Below are 16,671 nucleotides of genomic sequence, written 5' to 3' on the forward strand. Positions count from 1 at the left end.
TGACCTGATAATTTTCCATTCTCTACAATGGTGGCAATGCAGTAAATTAAACTTTTATTAAATTTAATCTATCACTTATTTTTGGAATCAAAATAGTGTTCTCTTAAAACAGCAATCCTACCACAAATGTTACCTGCAGCCAGTAGGCATCAGTACAGACAAGAGTAGCATTGTCAGATGTTTTTGGTATTTTAGTGCCTAAAATTAGTTAGTTTTTGTTTGTTTAGCTTTTGAGCAAAATTTTTGATAACACAATACTAAATGAAGAAGAAATCCAGTTTTAGCATTTTCTAGAGCAGTTAAGCACTTTTTGGACTCAAATCTATTATTTCCAGATTTTTTCAAGAAATTATAAATACAGTCAAAAGCTGATCTTACTAAGTAGAAGTAACTGTAACAAATCATCTTTTAATTTTAAAATTAGTATAATTTACAACACTAAGACATCCCTATAATTTAGGGGAAACTTTATATTAAACTCATTTAATATAAAGTTCTCTTAAACAGTGTACAGAGATGTCTTAGTGTTGCAAATTACACTTACTATAACAATAAATCTTTTTCCAACAATATGTTTTCTTGTTTGGTTAAATATTACTGTAGAGGAATTTGACTGTATTGATAAATCATTACTTATTTTTTTACATATTGTCCAAATGAATCTATGTTGTTTATTATTCTAAAAGAAAAAACAAGATTTACCTGGCTAATTTATACAGATAAAAAGCATGTCAGGCATATTATGCTTTGAGTTTTGAAAAAGATATTATGCTGTACAAACAGTAAAAAAAAAAGAAATTGTAATGTGTATGAGGAAAATGCTTGTAAACTCCAAACATGTCAAATGCAGTTTAAAAAGTTCTATCAGGGAAATTTTAAACTAAAAGATAGAAAATGTATGGGGCACACAAAAACTGTTGACAAAGAAAAATTACAGGAAGAAATTGTTAAAAATTGACAAATAACACACGATACAGTAAATATAATACCAAAAATAAAGCTAAAAAAAAAAGGACTGAAAACATACAAGCATAAGCAAGAATGAGAGATGACTTGGACACAATAGATTGCATTTATGTTTCAGCACATTTTTCTCTGTGCATGCAGTTCAAATTTTAAAGTATCATTCAAAGTTAGTGCCATTGGAAGTATGAGATACAACTGTACCTACTTTTTACATATAAAAGATTTTGAGTACAGTAGTAGTAATAATAATAATAATAATAATAATAAAGTAATTGTCTTTTCTTTTTAAAACTATACAAGCAAATATAATAATGACAGATTGCTGATAGTTTCACTATTGTAACTTTTATTTTCTGTATATCAGTCATTTCAATACCAAATCCAGGGATGGGGGCATCGGTAAAAAAAATAAATGACTCCTGACTCAGTATTTTTTTAAGATTGACTGCGATTCATATAAAAAGATTCGACTCCTCAACTCCTGACTCTGACTCTTCATCCCTGACAAATCCAAAAACTCTCTTTTATCTTTCCCCATATGCTCATATATGCAGTTTCAAAGAAAAAAAAATCATCATTTGCAAAAACCTGAAAATTCTCTAGTGGACAAAATGCATGGTGAATATCTCATCATTAGTAAACAAAGTATTAATGTAAAACAATTTGTAAAAATATTGATTTAGAACAAATTTTGATTGGTATGAAGATCATTATTCTGTGTGAAAATTAGTTACTTATTGAAAAAGATTGAAATCATAATTTAATATATCATATAAAAAAAAATTATTTAAAAATGTTTTTACAGAATATAAGGAAACTCTTAATGAGACCTAAGCACTTATGTATTAAAACAATTATTAATTTATAAAATAATAATCAACGAAATTAGAATGCTCTTCCTTTCGTTAAACTATTTAGAAATATTCTTACTGGAGTGTTATCAGATTTTGCAGCAAACAAACTAGGATGTAAATAATGGCCATCAGGATCATCGTCGTCGTCGTCGTCATCTTTTACTGGAGCCTCTGAAAAAGAAATTTTTAAAAATATAAACAATTATTTCTGTTTATATATGATCTTTCAAGTAGAAAGTTTAAAGAAATTTTCATAACCACCTTAAACTTGCTAAAAAATATTTATATCATTACAAACATTTTCAATCTAAATTCTATAGGCCATCAGGTGTAATATGGCATCAGAATGTTTTTAAAATGAAACATTTCACATACAAATTTAAAATGCAGAAGAAGGAAAAACAAAAGTAAATGAAATAAAATACATATAAGTAACTAACAAACTAAATAAATAAATAAGGACTGTAATGATAGAAATCTGTAAAATTCAAAAGGTATTCAGTTTTTTATTATTATTTATAATTCTGTTTGTTGCCATAGCAACAATTTTAAATAAGTAGAATAGAATTCTATTATCAGTTTTCTTACAGTAACTATGCTATTGCTTTAAACAATGAATGAAATAGATTAATTATTATGCCTTTGTGTCCTTTTTATCTTAATTTAAATTTAATTTGTATACTAGTACTTTTTAAAATATGGATGCAGATATTTTCCAGTATAATAAGTCCGGTTAATATATAAAAAGTACTAGTATACAAATTAAATTTAAATTAATGAAATAGACTGTCAAAAAGCTGTTGTTAAATGGCTGGAAAATCTAGAAAAAAACAAGACATTTCATAGAAAAACAGCTACAAATTTCTGAAAGTATGGTAGATGGAGTGTTAAATCAATATTGTAAGACTGTCCATTTCTTAAAAGCCAGGTTCTGGTAAAAAATATGGTGCTTGTAGCTCACAATTTGACCAGAAGATAATCAAAGTCATTTCCAAAAATTGCAGTAGGTAAGTGCGAAATGTAAAAATTGGGTGAAACTAATCAATGGTTCAAAGGGTTAAGCAGTGTGCAAGTATGAAATCATATAAAACAAAAAATACCTAAAGTAACTAAAAACAAAAGAAGATAATTAAAATTATAGCTTGAAAATTGTATTCTTTAATTGGCGAGAAGAATGCTTTTGGTTTCAGACAATGAAACATATGTAAAGTGTACACAATACATGTATGCTGACTGGGTACCACAAGCTTTTGATACTATCTGGCTGTGTTAAATGCTTCATATGACGTCAAGTTTGTGTCACATATGTCAAATTTGTATACATGAATGACGTCAAGTGTGGAAGTTTGAATGATGCCACACGAGCAAGTGATAAAGTTCCTGCAAGCATTGCACTGACTTAAAACGGCTAGCCGATAGCTGTCAATGTAAAAGCAAACAAATGATAAAAGAGTTTACACGTTGGAATAAATTATTATTGCCATATTTGCTTTCATATAAAAAGTATATCGACAGTCAAAACTTTCTCTTAAGCGTGCCCAGCAAGCCCAGAGAATTTGCCCAACTAATATGTATAATATATATAAAATACATCCAAAATGCATTTTGGACTCTAAAATAGTGTTCAGTTGGTGTTAAACAATACATTGAGTTTAGAAACACTGATTTTCCTATTCTGCTGGCCACAAATAGGAATAAATGTCATTTTAAAAACACCTATCTCAGCCACTTAAAAATGAAGTTTGATTTGATTTGTATTAAAACTTACGCAGGTTTGTAGGTGAATTTCAGGGATGGTCACATAACTGTGGTAACCAGAAAACAAGGTTTTACTATATTTCAAATCTTCAAAGTAGCAAAAAGACTTCGAAGTTTTAAAAATTATGAAATCTCTTTCAATTCTTCAAATGAATTATTCTAATCTAATGTTTGCTGAAAATTTTGGTAGATTTGTATGATAGACATTATTTTTATGTTTCATCCAGAAACATCTAATACTATGATTAACAACAAAATTTTGAATAATTTACAGAAAACCAAATGATTTAATTAAAATATAGAAAGGTCCAATACTAAAAGTTAATTTATTTATCTAAAAATGCAAAATGCTGATTACCAGAATAAGCTTTTAATAATTTCTATTAAGATGATAATTGTTAATACAGGGCTTAAAGCAGTCATGGCAATAAAAAAAAGTGAGAAAAGAGAGTTCACACTGAAAAAAAGCTAAAAAAGCTAATAGTGTTAAAATGAACGAAAACAGGCATTATTAAAAAAACACACAAACGCGCACACATTTTGTATCAATAACATTGCGTATGATATTAGATTGATTATTAAGTGGACTGATAAGATTAAATATGAAAATAGCTAGGCTGAGTTTATACTCCAGAAAAGTGACCAGTAAAACTGCATTAAGCCAGAACAGGCCTGCATTAAGTTTTCATGTGCCCCGTACAGAATTCCCACCATTACACAGCAAAGCAAATAAAATAGTAACATAACTACCAGAATGTGTTTCCATATAACATGCCAAATTTCAAATGCCATTTATTTCAAAGTACATTTTTTGATTTCTTCATTAAAAAAAATGTAATTAAAGAAGAAAAAAAAACAACTTCTGGCAGAATCAGTGGGTTGCATGTTCATTATATAGCAGGGGTAGGCAAGCAAAAGTGGGAGCCGAAATGTAAATTTTGCAAAATGCATGGGAGCCGCAGTTCTGTACTTTTTTACTCTGTACTGCAGTTCTGTACCTTAATTTTATTATATAATATAAAACAAGTATTGAATTTTTTTAATAAACATATTTTCAAAAAATTGTGGAAATAAAACTAAAAATAATAATAAAAGGCAGAAATTAACACTTTCAGCAAGAGCCACATAAAACTCAAAAATGCAGCTCTCGGAGTCGCATTTGCCCATGTCTGTTATATAGCAATACCACTAGTAATTGTGACCCAATCATTTATTTGGTAATTTTATCAATATTTTTTAAATGATTAAAAATAAAATTACAGAATTCATTACTGGTAATACTAGTCTTACAAATCTATTACCCTGAATACAATAAAACAATTTGTTAGTCATTCGACCCACAACTGACAGAGAAGAGAGTTTATGAAAACAATGTAATTAAACATTTAGCAGTTTGTTGTCCTTCACAGTAGGGAACCAGCAGAGTCTATTACTTTTATGGGAGAAAATATACAAAGCTTTCTACTACCCTGAAGTTGAAAAATAATACAATCCCATGAAATTTAACAAATCTGACGTTAATAAGTAAATGATGAAATTATTTACAGAGAGTTGATATTTGATAAGTTTAGTTTTTTGCTCTTATAGAACAAATTACAGAAATTATAAATAAAAATCTCATTTTTTAAAAATTAAAATCATAAAATTTCACTTACAAAAGATCGAGATGGAACGCACGCTTTTTATTTTTATAATCGCTTTGTTTTATTAGACACAGATATTATTCTTATGTAGATTTATTAATTATAATAAACATACATTATGTATAAAATTACATTAAAATAACACTGTAATTAACGTCTGAAATGAAAAAGTAATTGAATCGAGTCTCGCCTCCATATTAATTAACGCGCATTGGTGTAGCCAGAGTTTGTTATGGGGGGCCTAGAGGCTGTAATTTTCTGGGGACCCGATCTGTGGCTCCATCTGGAAACCCCTCATGCCATGCGACCTCACCCGGGCTTTGCAGGACACCACCATTGGCACCCTGACGGATTCCTGGTTAGCGGTGCTCCGCAACAAAGGCCAGGACCACCTACGCCCTGTCGCCCCATGGAGGTACAGTTGTGTGTCCTCTCGCCACGCGGAGACGCTTTTGGCCCGGCTGCGGACCGAGACGGCCCCGTTACATGCTTTCCTTTACTCACGGGCATCTACACGACTCCCGGGGTGCCCCCATTGTGGCGCAGCAGAAACTACACTTCATTACTGGCTACATTGCCCCAAATACACTATAGCCCACAAGGACCTAGGCAACATGATGACCCTAAACATGTCTCTGGTGCGCACGCTGACACCTATCTACTGGCCGCTGACCTCCATCACTCCTAGTCAACACGTGGCGGCGCTGGAGCGCTACATTAGCCTCACTAGCCGTTTCGCTTAGCAACTGGCAACGTCGGTCGGAGAGAGAGCCGCAAAGGCTATAATCTCCATATTAAATTGAATAAGAAGAAGAAGAAGAATTTTCTGGGGAGGGGCACCAGGTTAACTGGGGGGGGGGGCGTGCCCACCCATGCCCCTTCCTGGTTACGCCCATGTGAACGTGCCTGACCCGTTCATCCCACTAGATGGCAAGAATTTTGGTTTTTTGTCGAGAGTTGGCAACACCAAGAAAAAAGTTGTTAAGTTCCAAAAGGCGCGGAAACATAGTGGAATGTTCTTATAACCGAAATAATGTAAATAGTTGATTTGTTTTGTGTGAATAAAATCTAAAGACAGATTTAGTGGACTTTTTGCTTGATTGGACATACGACAAGAAACCTGGCGTACCGTCTCGGTCAGGTGAGAGTTACGAAAATTAATTAATTGTTACACGAGACTAGGATGGGCCTGACGCGACAGCGCCACAGTAATTAATTGATCACGTTGCATCAAATTAAATAATTTATAAAAATTAAAATAATAAATACGTTTATAAAATAATTGGCTGTATCTGTTCGCAATGATAATGTAAAACACACTGTACTTATAGTTTAGCATTTCCGATATTTAATTTATTTTTGAATTTTAAAATATAAGAAAAACAATTTTTTAAATAAAGTTTTACGCATTGATATCTGCAACTTTAGATAATACAAGGATATAAGAATCCATCAAAAAAGTTAGTTAATAATAATTAAAATCGAGAAAAAATATAAGTTTCTTTCGAGGTAAGGAAACTTGTAAAAAGTCAGGTATGCGATCACGTGACGCCCATCTCCCCACTTTGCGTAACCAAACGGTCGAGGTTGAAATAAAACCCCAGCAGAAGTAAAAACGAACATCGGCGCATGTATAGGACAATAAACTTGAACGGGAGCGAAGATGAGACATGACACCATGTAATTTATGCTAATTACTTTCTAATATTAAAAAATTAAAATCTTCAATAAATTATAATTAAATTAATTTTTTGACTGAGTTCAACTAGAAGCATATCGAAAAGCTAGATTAAAGTGAAAATAGCGGTTTTTCAACGCTAAATATTTACAAATTAATTTTTTAATTTGGTGCCGGATTGACCGCAGCTGTTCGAATGCGCACGTGCGTGACGAGTTTTATAGTTTCTGTCGAAATGGAAAATGAAGGACACCGTTAGAATACAGAAAACCATGGTGCATGCCAAATATATAAGCACCCACTTAAAACCAAACTTTTGTCTTTGTCTAAAGATTGTCTCTACAGAAGTTATTAATATTTAGGATATTAGTTTAAAATCTTGTATTTCCTGGCACGAGATTCGCTCGATCTTTAATTTTACAGAGTGCTAGAAAGATACAAGCTTTGAAACGAGTGTCCTACAACGTTTTATTTAATAATAACAGTAGAAATCAAATTTATTATCGCTCAACAATTATTATTTTTGGTTTTTCTACGGTAGTCAAAAACGAGTAATGTCATCATTTAAGCTAAAGAATAGCAGGCGGTTGGGAAGAAGTTTGCTTAGCAACTTACTTCAGAAAGTATTGGGTTCTATACGATTTTCCGTTGCTAAAACATGAGTTTCTACTGTTAGTATTAAATAAAATCTATTTCTTTCTTTTGTCCACTGCACTTAAATAAATACAAATGCTAAAAATAATGCTGTATAAAAATCACTCTTAACGCTGAACTAGAAGTGTACTTATGTCTTAATGCAGCGTGATTATATCGAAGTGCCGCGGAGATCGGTATTTCACAAGGATACAAGCAAGGAGAACCCACGTGCAAATTCCTACAGCATGTGCAGAGTATCAAGCTTTGGGAAGCTCCTCGTTTTGTTAGTTTATATAAATGTAGTACACTATATGTGTATACGACAGTGCCTTATCATGTCGCGCACGGTCCATAAAGCATATGGGGACGTGCTGGTCGCTATTTCGCTCCTGAGCGCATTTACGAAAGAAAATTTCACATGGGAAGTGAAAAAAGCTAAAAAAGTGAGTTTTTCTCAGAAAAAGCTAAAAAAGAGAGGAGCTATGGAAAAAAGCTAAAAAAGCTAAAAAAGAGAGTCACTTTAAGCCCTGTTAATATTGGGTTAGTTCTGTCGCAAACACTTTAGACAGACTGCCAAAGTTTGGCAGTTCAAAACTGTAATTTAGCAGTTTCTCATTCCAATTTTATATTGTTTTCTAATTAATGTATGGACATATTACTAAAAGTTGTTTATCTTTCCAAAGACAGAAATCTAAGTTAATCCTTAAATGGTTAGGAGTATACACTTTTTAATTCTATTTTAAATTATCCAAATATTTAAAAAACAAATTTAACTTTAATTTAAAATAAATACATTAAATGACATCCTTATTACTATATAAATATAACTGAAATTAGTAAGAATATTACTAAAAATATGATTCTAATATTTCAAAGATATATTGACAATTAAATTTTTTTTCTGTCAGACTAGTGATAACTAAAATTAATTTTATTAATAATAATAAAATATAATCTGTTTATAACAAACTTACTTAATGGAACATATTTTCCAGATTTGATGCTACTGACTAGATGTTTGTAGTAAGGATTTAATGCATGATCAAATGAAAGAAAATCAAATTGTGGATTGGAAGATTGTTTCATTTTAATGATAATTTCCATTTGGCCACCATGTTGAGCTACAAACAAAGCTGTTTTTTCAATTATAGTATGCAATTTCATTGTAGGAGGCTGTAAAAAGTATATAATGTTAGAAAATATATAATACATAAATAATTATATAAGTATACAGTATAAATAAAAAATACAATAAAAATCTGACAACGTACCAATTGAATGCCATTAGGCAGGGTAAGTCCTTGAGGAACTACATATTGCTCATCTGCTTCTTCTGTAAAAATATTTTTTATTAAAATCATGAATTTGATTTGTAACAAATAATTTAATGTTTCTTGGATATTTTTTTTTTTAATTTAATAATTATTGTTAGAAAGTCTAAGAGTGATAAACTAGTTAGCTTTAATAGTTTTAATCTTTTATAAAATCTGGTGCACAACAGTTTTTGTTTTAATCCAACAAAATATTTAGACCTTGCATAAATAACCAAACAGTAGTCATGTTTAGAGAGTTTCATAAATGAATTCAAATTTTAATCTTAAAAGGTTAAAATACTATTTAAAAAAATAGTAAAAAGAAAGATTACAACTTTAATGAAATTTTTAGAAAAAAATATACACAAAACATTGGTACTTTTTAAAATAAAACAAATTAGAAATAAAAACAAGAGAGTTATAAAGTATTTCGTTCTTATAAGCAAATCTGTAAAACTTTTTAAATTTGTTTCATCAAAAAATTTTTTCCTTACCTTTAATTTCTTCTGAAGAAGTAGATGATTGGGTATTCTCAGCCTCATTTTCATAAGTAAAACCAATTTCATGATAAGCACCATCAGATGCTAAAGCTGCCTTTAATCTTTTCAATTCTTCTTCTAAATGATTACACAAAAATTATTATTATTATACATAAATATAAATATATATTATTATATTAATCAGCCAAACTCCACTCCATATATACATATATAAAAAAATCCCAGAATTGGTGTCATATTTTTCTGGACTAAATTTTTTTCCTATAGTTTATGTTTAAATTTCCCCATAAATTACTTTATATGTTTTTTTCTATATTCATAATTTACATATTTTTATTGATAAATCTGTGATTTTTAATAATTTAGGTGATGCTACTGTCATTTGCCATCTTTTATAGTATTAATAGTGTTAATGTAAAGTTTTCCAATACATTTGTGTACTTTGACAATGGTTTACTGTATTTTTTAATACTGTATTTGACTCAATTTTTTTCTCTAACTTAAAAAATACATAGGGTCAAAGATAAAAATACAGTATATAGTATCTTGAGTAAAAAGAAAATTATACATATTCTCTTGATTTACACTTTTTCTGGAAATCCCCGAGAAGTGTAAATAACTGGTTCAACTGTATAGTATAAATGCATATAATAAATATAAAACAAACTATAAAGGTTTTATTTATCAATTTAACTTCAGAAGGATACGACCAGTTTAAAAAGTAATAAAATTCATTTATTTTATTCAAATATATTCATTCTTTCACATAATCACCATTTAGAATAACATTATTTTCCAAGTATTCAATCCATATTTTGTATTATGTGCATAAAAAACTTTCTGGTTTTTCTTTGATCTGTATCCACACAGCAGTTTGAACTTCAGCATCCAATTAAAATCAGTAACCTTTCCATTTCTCTTAATTCTGGGAACAACCAGAACTAAGATAGCAACAAATCTGGGCTGTAAAGAGGACATAGAATAACTTGCAATTTCAGATTCTTAAGGATCATTCTATTTCCTTACGGCACATTTTGCATTATCAGAGTGAAGGAAAAAGCTGGTTCTTTCTTGCCTTTCTCTGTAAACATATCTCAAGGGGTCATAAGGTTTCACAACACTTCATAATTGATCCTATCTCTTCACAAGAATCTTCCAACATTAAAAATTCGATTAGTGACAGGGGAATGAGGAAGATAAATTCATATTTAAACTTGATTTGTTATGGAATGATGCAAACAGATACTTTTATCTACATACTGACTAGATACTTGTAACTACTAAATGATGGTGACATGTTTTTATCCTCAAACTTCATGGAATGCTGCTATAGAACACTTTATTTATCAATCAACTATCATATAGTATCAATAAAATTATGAAATCATCAGTTCAGAAAAGTATAGATCAAATCAAACTGTTTGTCTAATATTGCAATCCTAAATCAACAGATTGAAATCTATAATCTGCTTAACTTATGAAACAAAATTCAATTTTTAAAATTTAGTTCAATAGTTTAGTTTTATAATTTCAAACAAAATTATTATTATGATATAACTTTATACATATTCATTTGTCCAAAGTATTCAGAATTTGAGTGTTTCAATTAACTTCAGAAGGATACGAAAATTCACTTAAGTTTGAAATAAACTCAAGCAATTAAGAATAAAATTATTTATTTATTTATATCTTAATCTGGCCATTATGTCGTTTATTTAGGATAAGAAAGAAACTTAAAAAAATTTTGTTTTAATTTAAAAATAAAAATGTTTTTTAATTTATCATTTTGCTATATAAACTATATAAACAAAAAATTCACAGGTGGAAATTTGCTTTTATATGATGTGGCAGAATGGCATAATGATAAAACATAGGTTATTAAAAAAGAATAAAATACTAGTAATATAGAGCGTCATATTTTAATTTTTCTGATTGATGATTTCCAATACAGTATTTTTTTTCTATCATCTCTAATTTTTTTTTCCAATCTTGACATTCTAGTTGATATTCAATTGTTATCAACAGATATCCATTACTGATAAAGATCAAATGATTCTGATAAAATTATAAATAGCATCATGTGTGTGTCAGAAAATAATAAACACAAAGCTATTTATAACATTTATTATTAAAGTGTTACTTTTATCTTGTTAATCTTGAAAACGTATATAAGAAAATAATTTTTTTTATTTGAAAGTTAAAATTTTAAAAAGATTTTTACACTATATTGGTGCCAACTTATTATGATCAGATCAAAATCAAGTCAAAGTGACCATAATAACCAAGGATTGCAATAAATGAAAAAGCAACAACAAAAAAAAAAAAACCCAAAAAAGGTAGAAAATAATACAACTTATCCTGTACAGTTTCAAGTGGTAAAAAGTTCATTTATTTTTGATTATCTTTACATAACAAATTGTTGACAAAATGTTTGCATAAATGTTGCATTAGTAAACCATTCCATTGACACTGTATTCACATTGTATCATAAGACCTCAAGTAGTTGCTGCAATTTCAGTGGTTATTAGAGAATTAGTTATGTTGACCTCTTCATCACTTTCTTCAACTGCCAGTATTATGCATTGTAGCCACTTCTTTCATTACAGTAGAACAGGTTTCTTCTGTAAGGAGTTCTTCAGTGCAGATGCCTTTGACAATTTTCATCCAAACATTGAAGTTGGACACTGACATGTTGTTGAGACTTAAACCATCACTGTTTTTCTCCACTTCCTCTTCGGCCGCATTTTTGTTTGCAGCTTTAGTAAATCCCACGCTTAAAACACTTTACAATCATGACTGATGTAACTTTATTCCATCTTCGTTTAAGATGAATATCTAGGAACTAGGCTTTGTAAATAGCAGCCCACAGACAAAATCTAGCCGGAGGTTATGTGAACTGGCTCACAGTAACTGAAGAACATAAAAATTAAACTTTTATAAAAAAAATTAATAATTTCTGTAGAAGTTATTGCCTGTAGAAGAATTTGTCAATAAAGCTGAAAATAGCAGACTTCTTGTAATGACTAAACAATGTCCTTTGTGTATTTACTATTGTTATCCTAATTACTCCCAACAACATTACATGTATTTGTACTCCTCATTTTTGTTTGTCTTTGTCATACAGATCTTCTTTTTATTCAATAGCAGGTAGTATGGGTCTGATGGAATGTCTACTTCATGAAAAATTATCTCGTTATAAGTATGTGTTTGTGTCAACATTTCTTACATAACTTTTAAATTTATACTTAATAATAATGAATAAATAAATAAGTATTTTTTTTTAGTTTTTATTTACACTTTTTTGCTATTTACAATTACTCTTTTTTTTAAATCATACTACCATATATATACATACATATAAACTGTATTTTTTTTAATATATGAATTTTTGTTTTTTAATAAAGATACTTTATATGTATTTTTGTGTAGTTTTCTGCCATATATGTATTTTATGTATTGTGTTATAGCTTTGTTTGTTTTTTCTTTGTTTTATTGTATTTTTAATGCTTTATTTGGGTCTGTTATGTAATGGGGATGGAAATCAACTGCCTGATGACATTTTCAAAATTCAATGTAAAATAAATAAATATTTATTCAGTGACATTTAGTATCAACAGTCTCTACTCACATGCAGAATGGTTCATAGATTTCCTTCTGATATAACTCTGAAGTGCAAGTGGATACCACAAAATAGTGTGGTTTTAGATTGTTTTCCTATGTCTGATGATTGCACAATTGCTAAGTGACAAAAACCAAATGTTGCTAGTCTAAAATTTAGGGTAGAGCCCAGTATTATTAAAGCCATTTGAAAGTTTTAGATTTATTCTGGATATGTGAATATCTTCTTTGGAACAAGTTTTTGACTCAAATTTCGCAACTGAGTCACTGTTTCGAAAACAATTAAAATCACCAAATTTATTTAAAAACAGAATATGGTGGCACCTTAGTACTAAAACAGTTCAGTGTTTGAACACAACAGATGGAACAGGAAGTTTTATAATTACAGGTATACCTCGAGTTACGTCGTTTTTGATTATATGTCGTTTGTCAAAAAAGTATATGGAAAAATAAAAATCAAGTTTAAGTCATTTTATTTGACTTTACATCCGTCCGCCATAAACATTGAAGTCGTAATGTCACTAGAAAAGCATTAAAAGCACATAAAATCATATTAAAATACGTACATTTACAGTAAATGTTAATATAATCATCATAAATCCTAGAGAACGAAACATGAAAACATCTGTGTTTCTGTGTTGTTGTCTTATTTAGTGGTCTTTAAGTGCTCATTATTGGCGTTTTCCACTGTAGTTTCGACTTACGTCGTAACTACACAAGTAAATTTGACTTACATCGCCTCTCCTGGAACCAATTACTGACGTAAGGAGAAGTATACCTGTATTATTATTGTCTAATGAACTTAAAAGTGAAAATCAACACAGCAGATGGCAATGGCACTCAAATCATGATAGGTGAATGAAATGGTCTTGCTGGCAGGATTAAAGAAATAAAGCAAAATCTTATTTCATATCATTGTATTATACCTATTGCAAAGTATGTTCGAAATTTTCTTCTTAACGAAATAACTAAGTAGCTAACTTTCTATAATCAAAATTGATACTTTCACGCAAGCAGCTAAAACAATTTTTGAAAGAAGTTGATGCCAAGCTTCTTGAACTGCTTTCTTATAACAATGTCAGGTGATTAAGTAAAGGAAAAATGTTAAGAATATGGGATTAAAGAAGTGAAATTTTGACTTTTTGCTTCAAATTAAAGGAAGTGATAAAAACAAAATATTTTGCCAACAATTGAGTAATTCTCACTACCTTTTCAGTCTAGTTTTTAGTTGACATTTTGTGCTATGATTTGCTGTTAGTCCTTTAACAGTAGAATCACATCTGACTTGAGAAAAGAAAAATGTGATTTAATACAGATGTAACAAAGTTTAAATTGTAAGTGTGTGAATTTAAAACAACAGCAACAGCTGTACAATAATAAAAATATCCCAAAATTACAGCATTGGCTATAAAAATTCTTACAATGTTTGGATCAACTTGGATTTGTGAAAGTGATTTCAGCACATTGACATTCATAAATTTCAAATACAGGAGCTTACTTAGAATAAAAACATGAAAAACCTAAGAACTGTATGGACAAAAGAATACAATTATGGGAAAATAATGGCAAACTGGACTTGCTACTTTACACATTGACTGACATCTGGCCAACCAGAAATTTCAAGACAAGGTCCTTCATTTATTTTAATTGCAAAGCCCAATCTAGAAGAATGATGCTTTTTGACATCTCTCCTGTGTTAATTTCTGTGATTTTAACGTCTTATAGAAGTCAACTGCACATTTCTTGGTGAAATTTTTTCATACTTTCAAGGTTTTCATACTTTCATAAGGTTGAATGAGTGGTGTTGTATTGGGTAAAAAAATATATGATTTATGAGACAAAATGCTCGTCACTTGATGCGCCACACAACTGTCAACCAACAGAAGGATCTTGCACTAAAGTTTCTGGTCCCATTTAGCAACCAGTTGTTAAAAATTGCTGCTGTCATCCAAGCATTTCCATTAGAATGATAAGCAACTGATAATGTTCTCAGGCCCTGAAAACAGTGAGGATTTTGGTTTTTCCTATCATCATCACATCTCCTTTCTCTCCTGCCATGTTTACACAACTTATGTTTGTCAGACACTCTTTGAAAATCTTATAGCCTTGTGCTTGTTCATTTTTGAATAAGTAGGTTTGGGCATAGCATGAAAATAAAGGACAGTTTTATTAGTATAATAAACATTTCAAAGTAAAAATACAGTGTAACCTCAATCTATCATTCTCATATCAATTGTTTTCCTGCATCCATTGGTTTTTTCTCTAATTACAAGTAGGACCCAAACATATAATGTTAATTTTTCCCATATTCTTCATTTTCCCACAATGTTTGTTCTATACTTTAACTAAAAGAAAACTTATCTCACATCAATTGTTCCATCCACAATAGAGAATGCTAAATTGAAACACTGATTTTCATGTACTGAAAATAAAAGCACGTGTATAACATTGTAATCAGTCTAAAAAGAGAGAGAGATTATTGTCTTTTCCTGAATGATTCTTGCAATTATTTACACAGCAATTAAATGTATTTTATTTTATTGTACATATTGGGCATGTTTTCTAGTAAAACTGCTTAAAGCCACTTTGTTAAAAAACAGTTCAGCTATTTCTGCTTTAAGTTAGTTGCTGCAGCAATAGTGCAGTGAGGTTTAGAGTGCTGAAAAGAGAAGTTATGATGACTGTCATCATAAATTATATGTATATTACATAATTCAAATGAAGATTGTGACATATAAAGATGTATTTTAAACTGGTTACTGGAAAAATTAGAAACACACTTTTCCACATAATCTTTCATACTGACATAGATATCTTCAGATTTATTAGTAATGGCAAATGTTCATGTTATGTTGTTGTTTATCATATAAATAATGATTTTTATACAATATTGAATATTTCTGATTGGCTTCTTCCAATATATGAATATATTAAGTATTCTTAACAATTTTTTAAAATGTAGAATAAATGCATGTTCTTATGCAAGCACCATATTGTTTAGCATTACAGAAAGACATCGTATAGGCTTATCACTGCAAAATACATGTTTCACACCAGATAAACAACAAAAACATTGATGTCACAAATTTCCTATGTCAACTGTTTTTCCGCAAGTCTTGCCAAAAACAATAGATCAAAGTTTCACTGTATTCAGAAAGACCACTCTTTCACCAACTAATGTTTTGCTGAAGAGAAATCTGCCTCTCTTTCTTTTACATGCATCTTTCTGTAAACATTGTTTTCAATTTTTCCAGTAAGAAAAACCATCTGTCAGTTACTGCAAAAGTTCTTTTGCCCCTTCTGTTCCTTTTTTTAAGCATAATCTTCAGCTTTCTGATTAATGAGTGGCCCATTAATTGTTGTATTTTTCTCTTATATTTCTATAAACCATAACCAAAGCTGTATCTATCTCCCAATCATTTCCATAATGATGTTTTAGTTTCATTGCTCTCATTAAATTGTGTTGTCACTTTTTCAATGTTGTTTCTTTCTTCATAAATAAGTACAATAAAGATTGAGATTTTCAACTTTCAGCAATTCTTTCACTCGTTGTTGAATGATTATAATGTTCCAAAATCTTCAATTTATCTTTCAAAGATAAATCATTTTGTCCACTTTACCCTACTTTACAATAGTGTATAAACCTTGAGAATTGTCAAAAATAATTTATCTTCTGTAAAACATAACTAGGTATAGGATAACGCT

General features: G+C 29.8%; 1 protein-coding gene across 4 annotated transcripts in view; it reads right to left on the reverse strand.

The window, feature by feature from the left end:
- Nucleotides 1-16,671, reverse strand: part of su(w[a]) (suppressor of white-apricot) — a 58,046-nt gene that overhangs the window by 9,519 nt on the left and 31,856 nt on the right. For all 4 annotated transcript variants that reach the window (XM_067276390.1, XM_067276391.1, XM_067276393.1 and 1 more), the window contains 4 exons: nucleotides 9,343-9,465; nucleotides 8,807-8,868; nucleotides 8,510-8,708; nucleotides 1,897-1,991 (listed from right to left, as the gene is read on the reverse strand). In XM_067276390.1, coding sequence (XP_067132491.1) covers nucleotides 1,897-1,991; nucleotides 8,510-8,708; nucleotides 8,807-8,868; nucleotides 9,343-9,465 — 479 coding nt within the window. The remainder of the gene's footprint in view (nucleotides 1-1,896; nucleotides 1,992-8,509; nucleotides 8,709-8,806; nucleotides 8,869-9,342; nucleotides 9,466-16,671) is intronic.

This window comes from Centruroides vittatus, unplaced genomic scaffold (assembly GCF_030686945.1).
Source record: "Centruroides vittatus isolate TY-2023 unplaced genomic scaffold, ASM3068694v2 contig_689, whole genome shotgun sequence".
Classification (NCBI taxonomy): Eukaryota; Metazoa; Arthropoda; class Arachnida; order Scorpiones; family Buthidae; genus Centruroides; species Centruroides vittatus.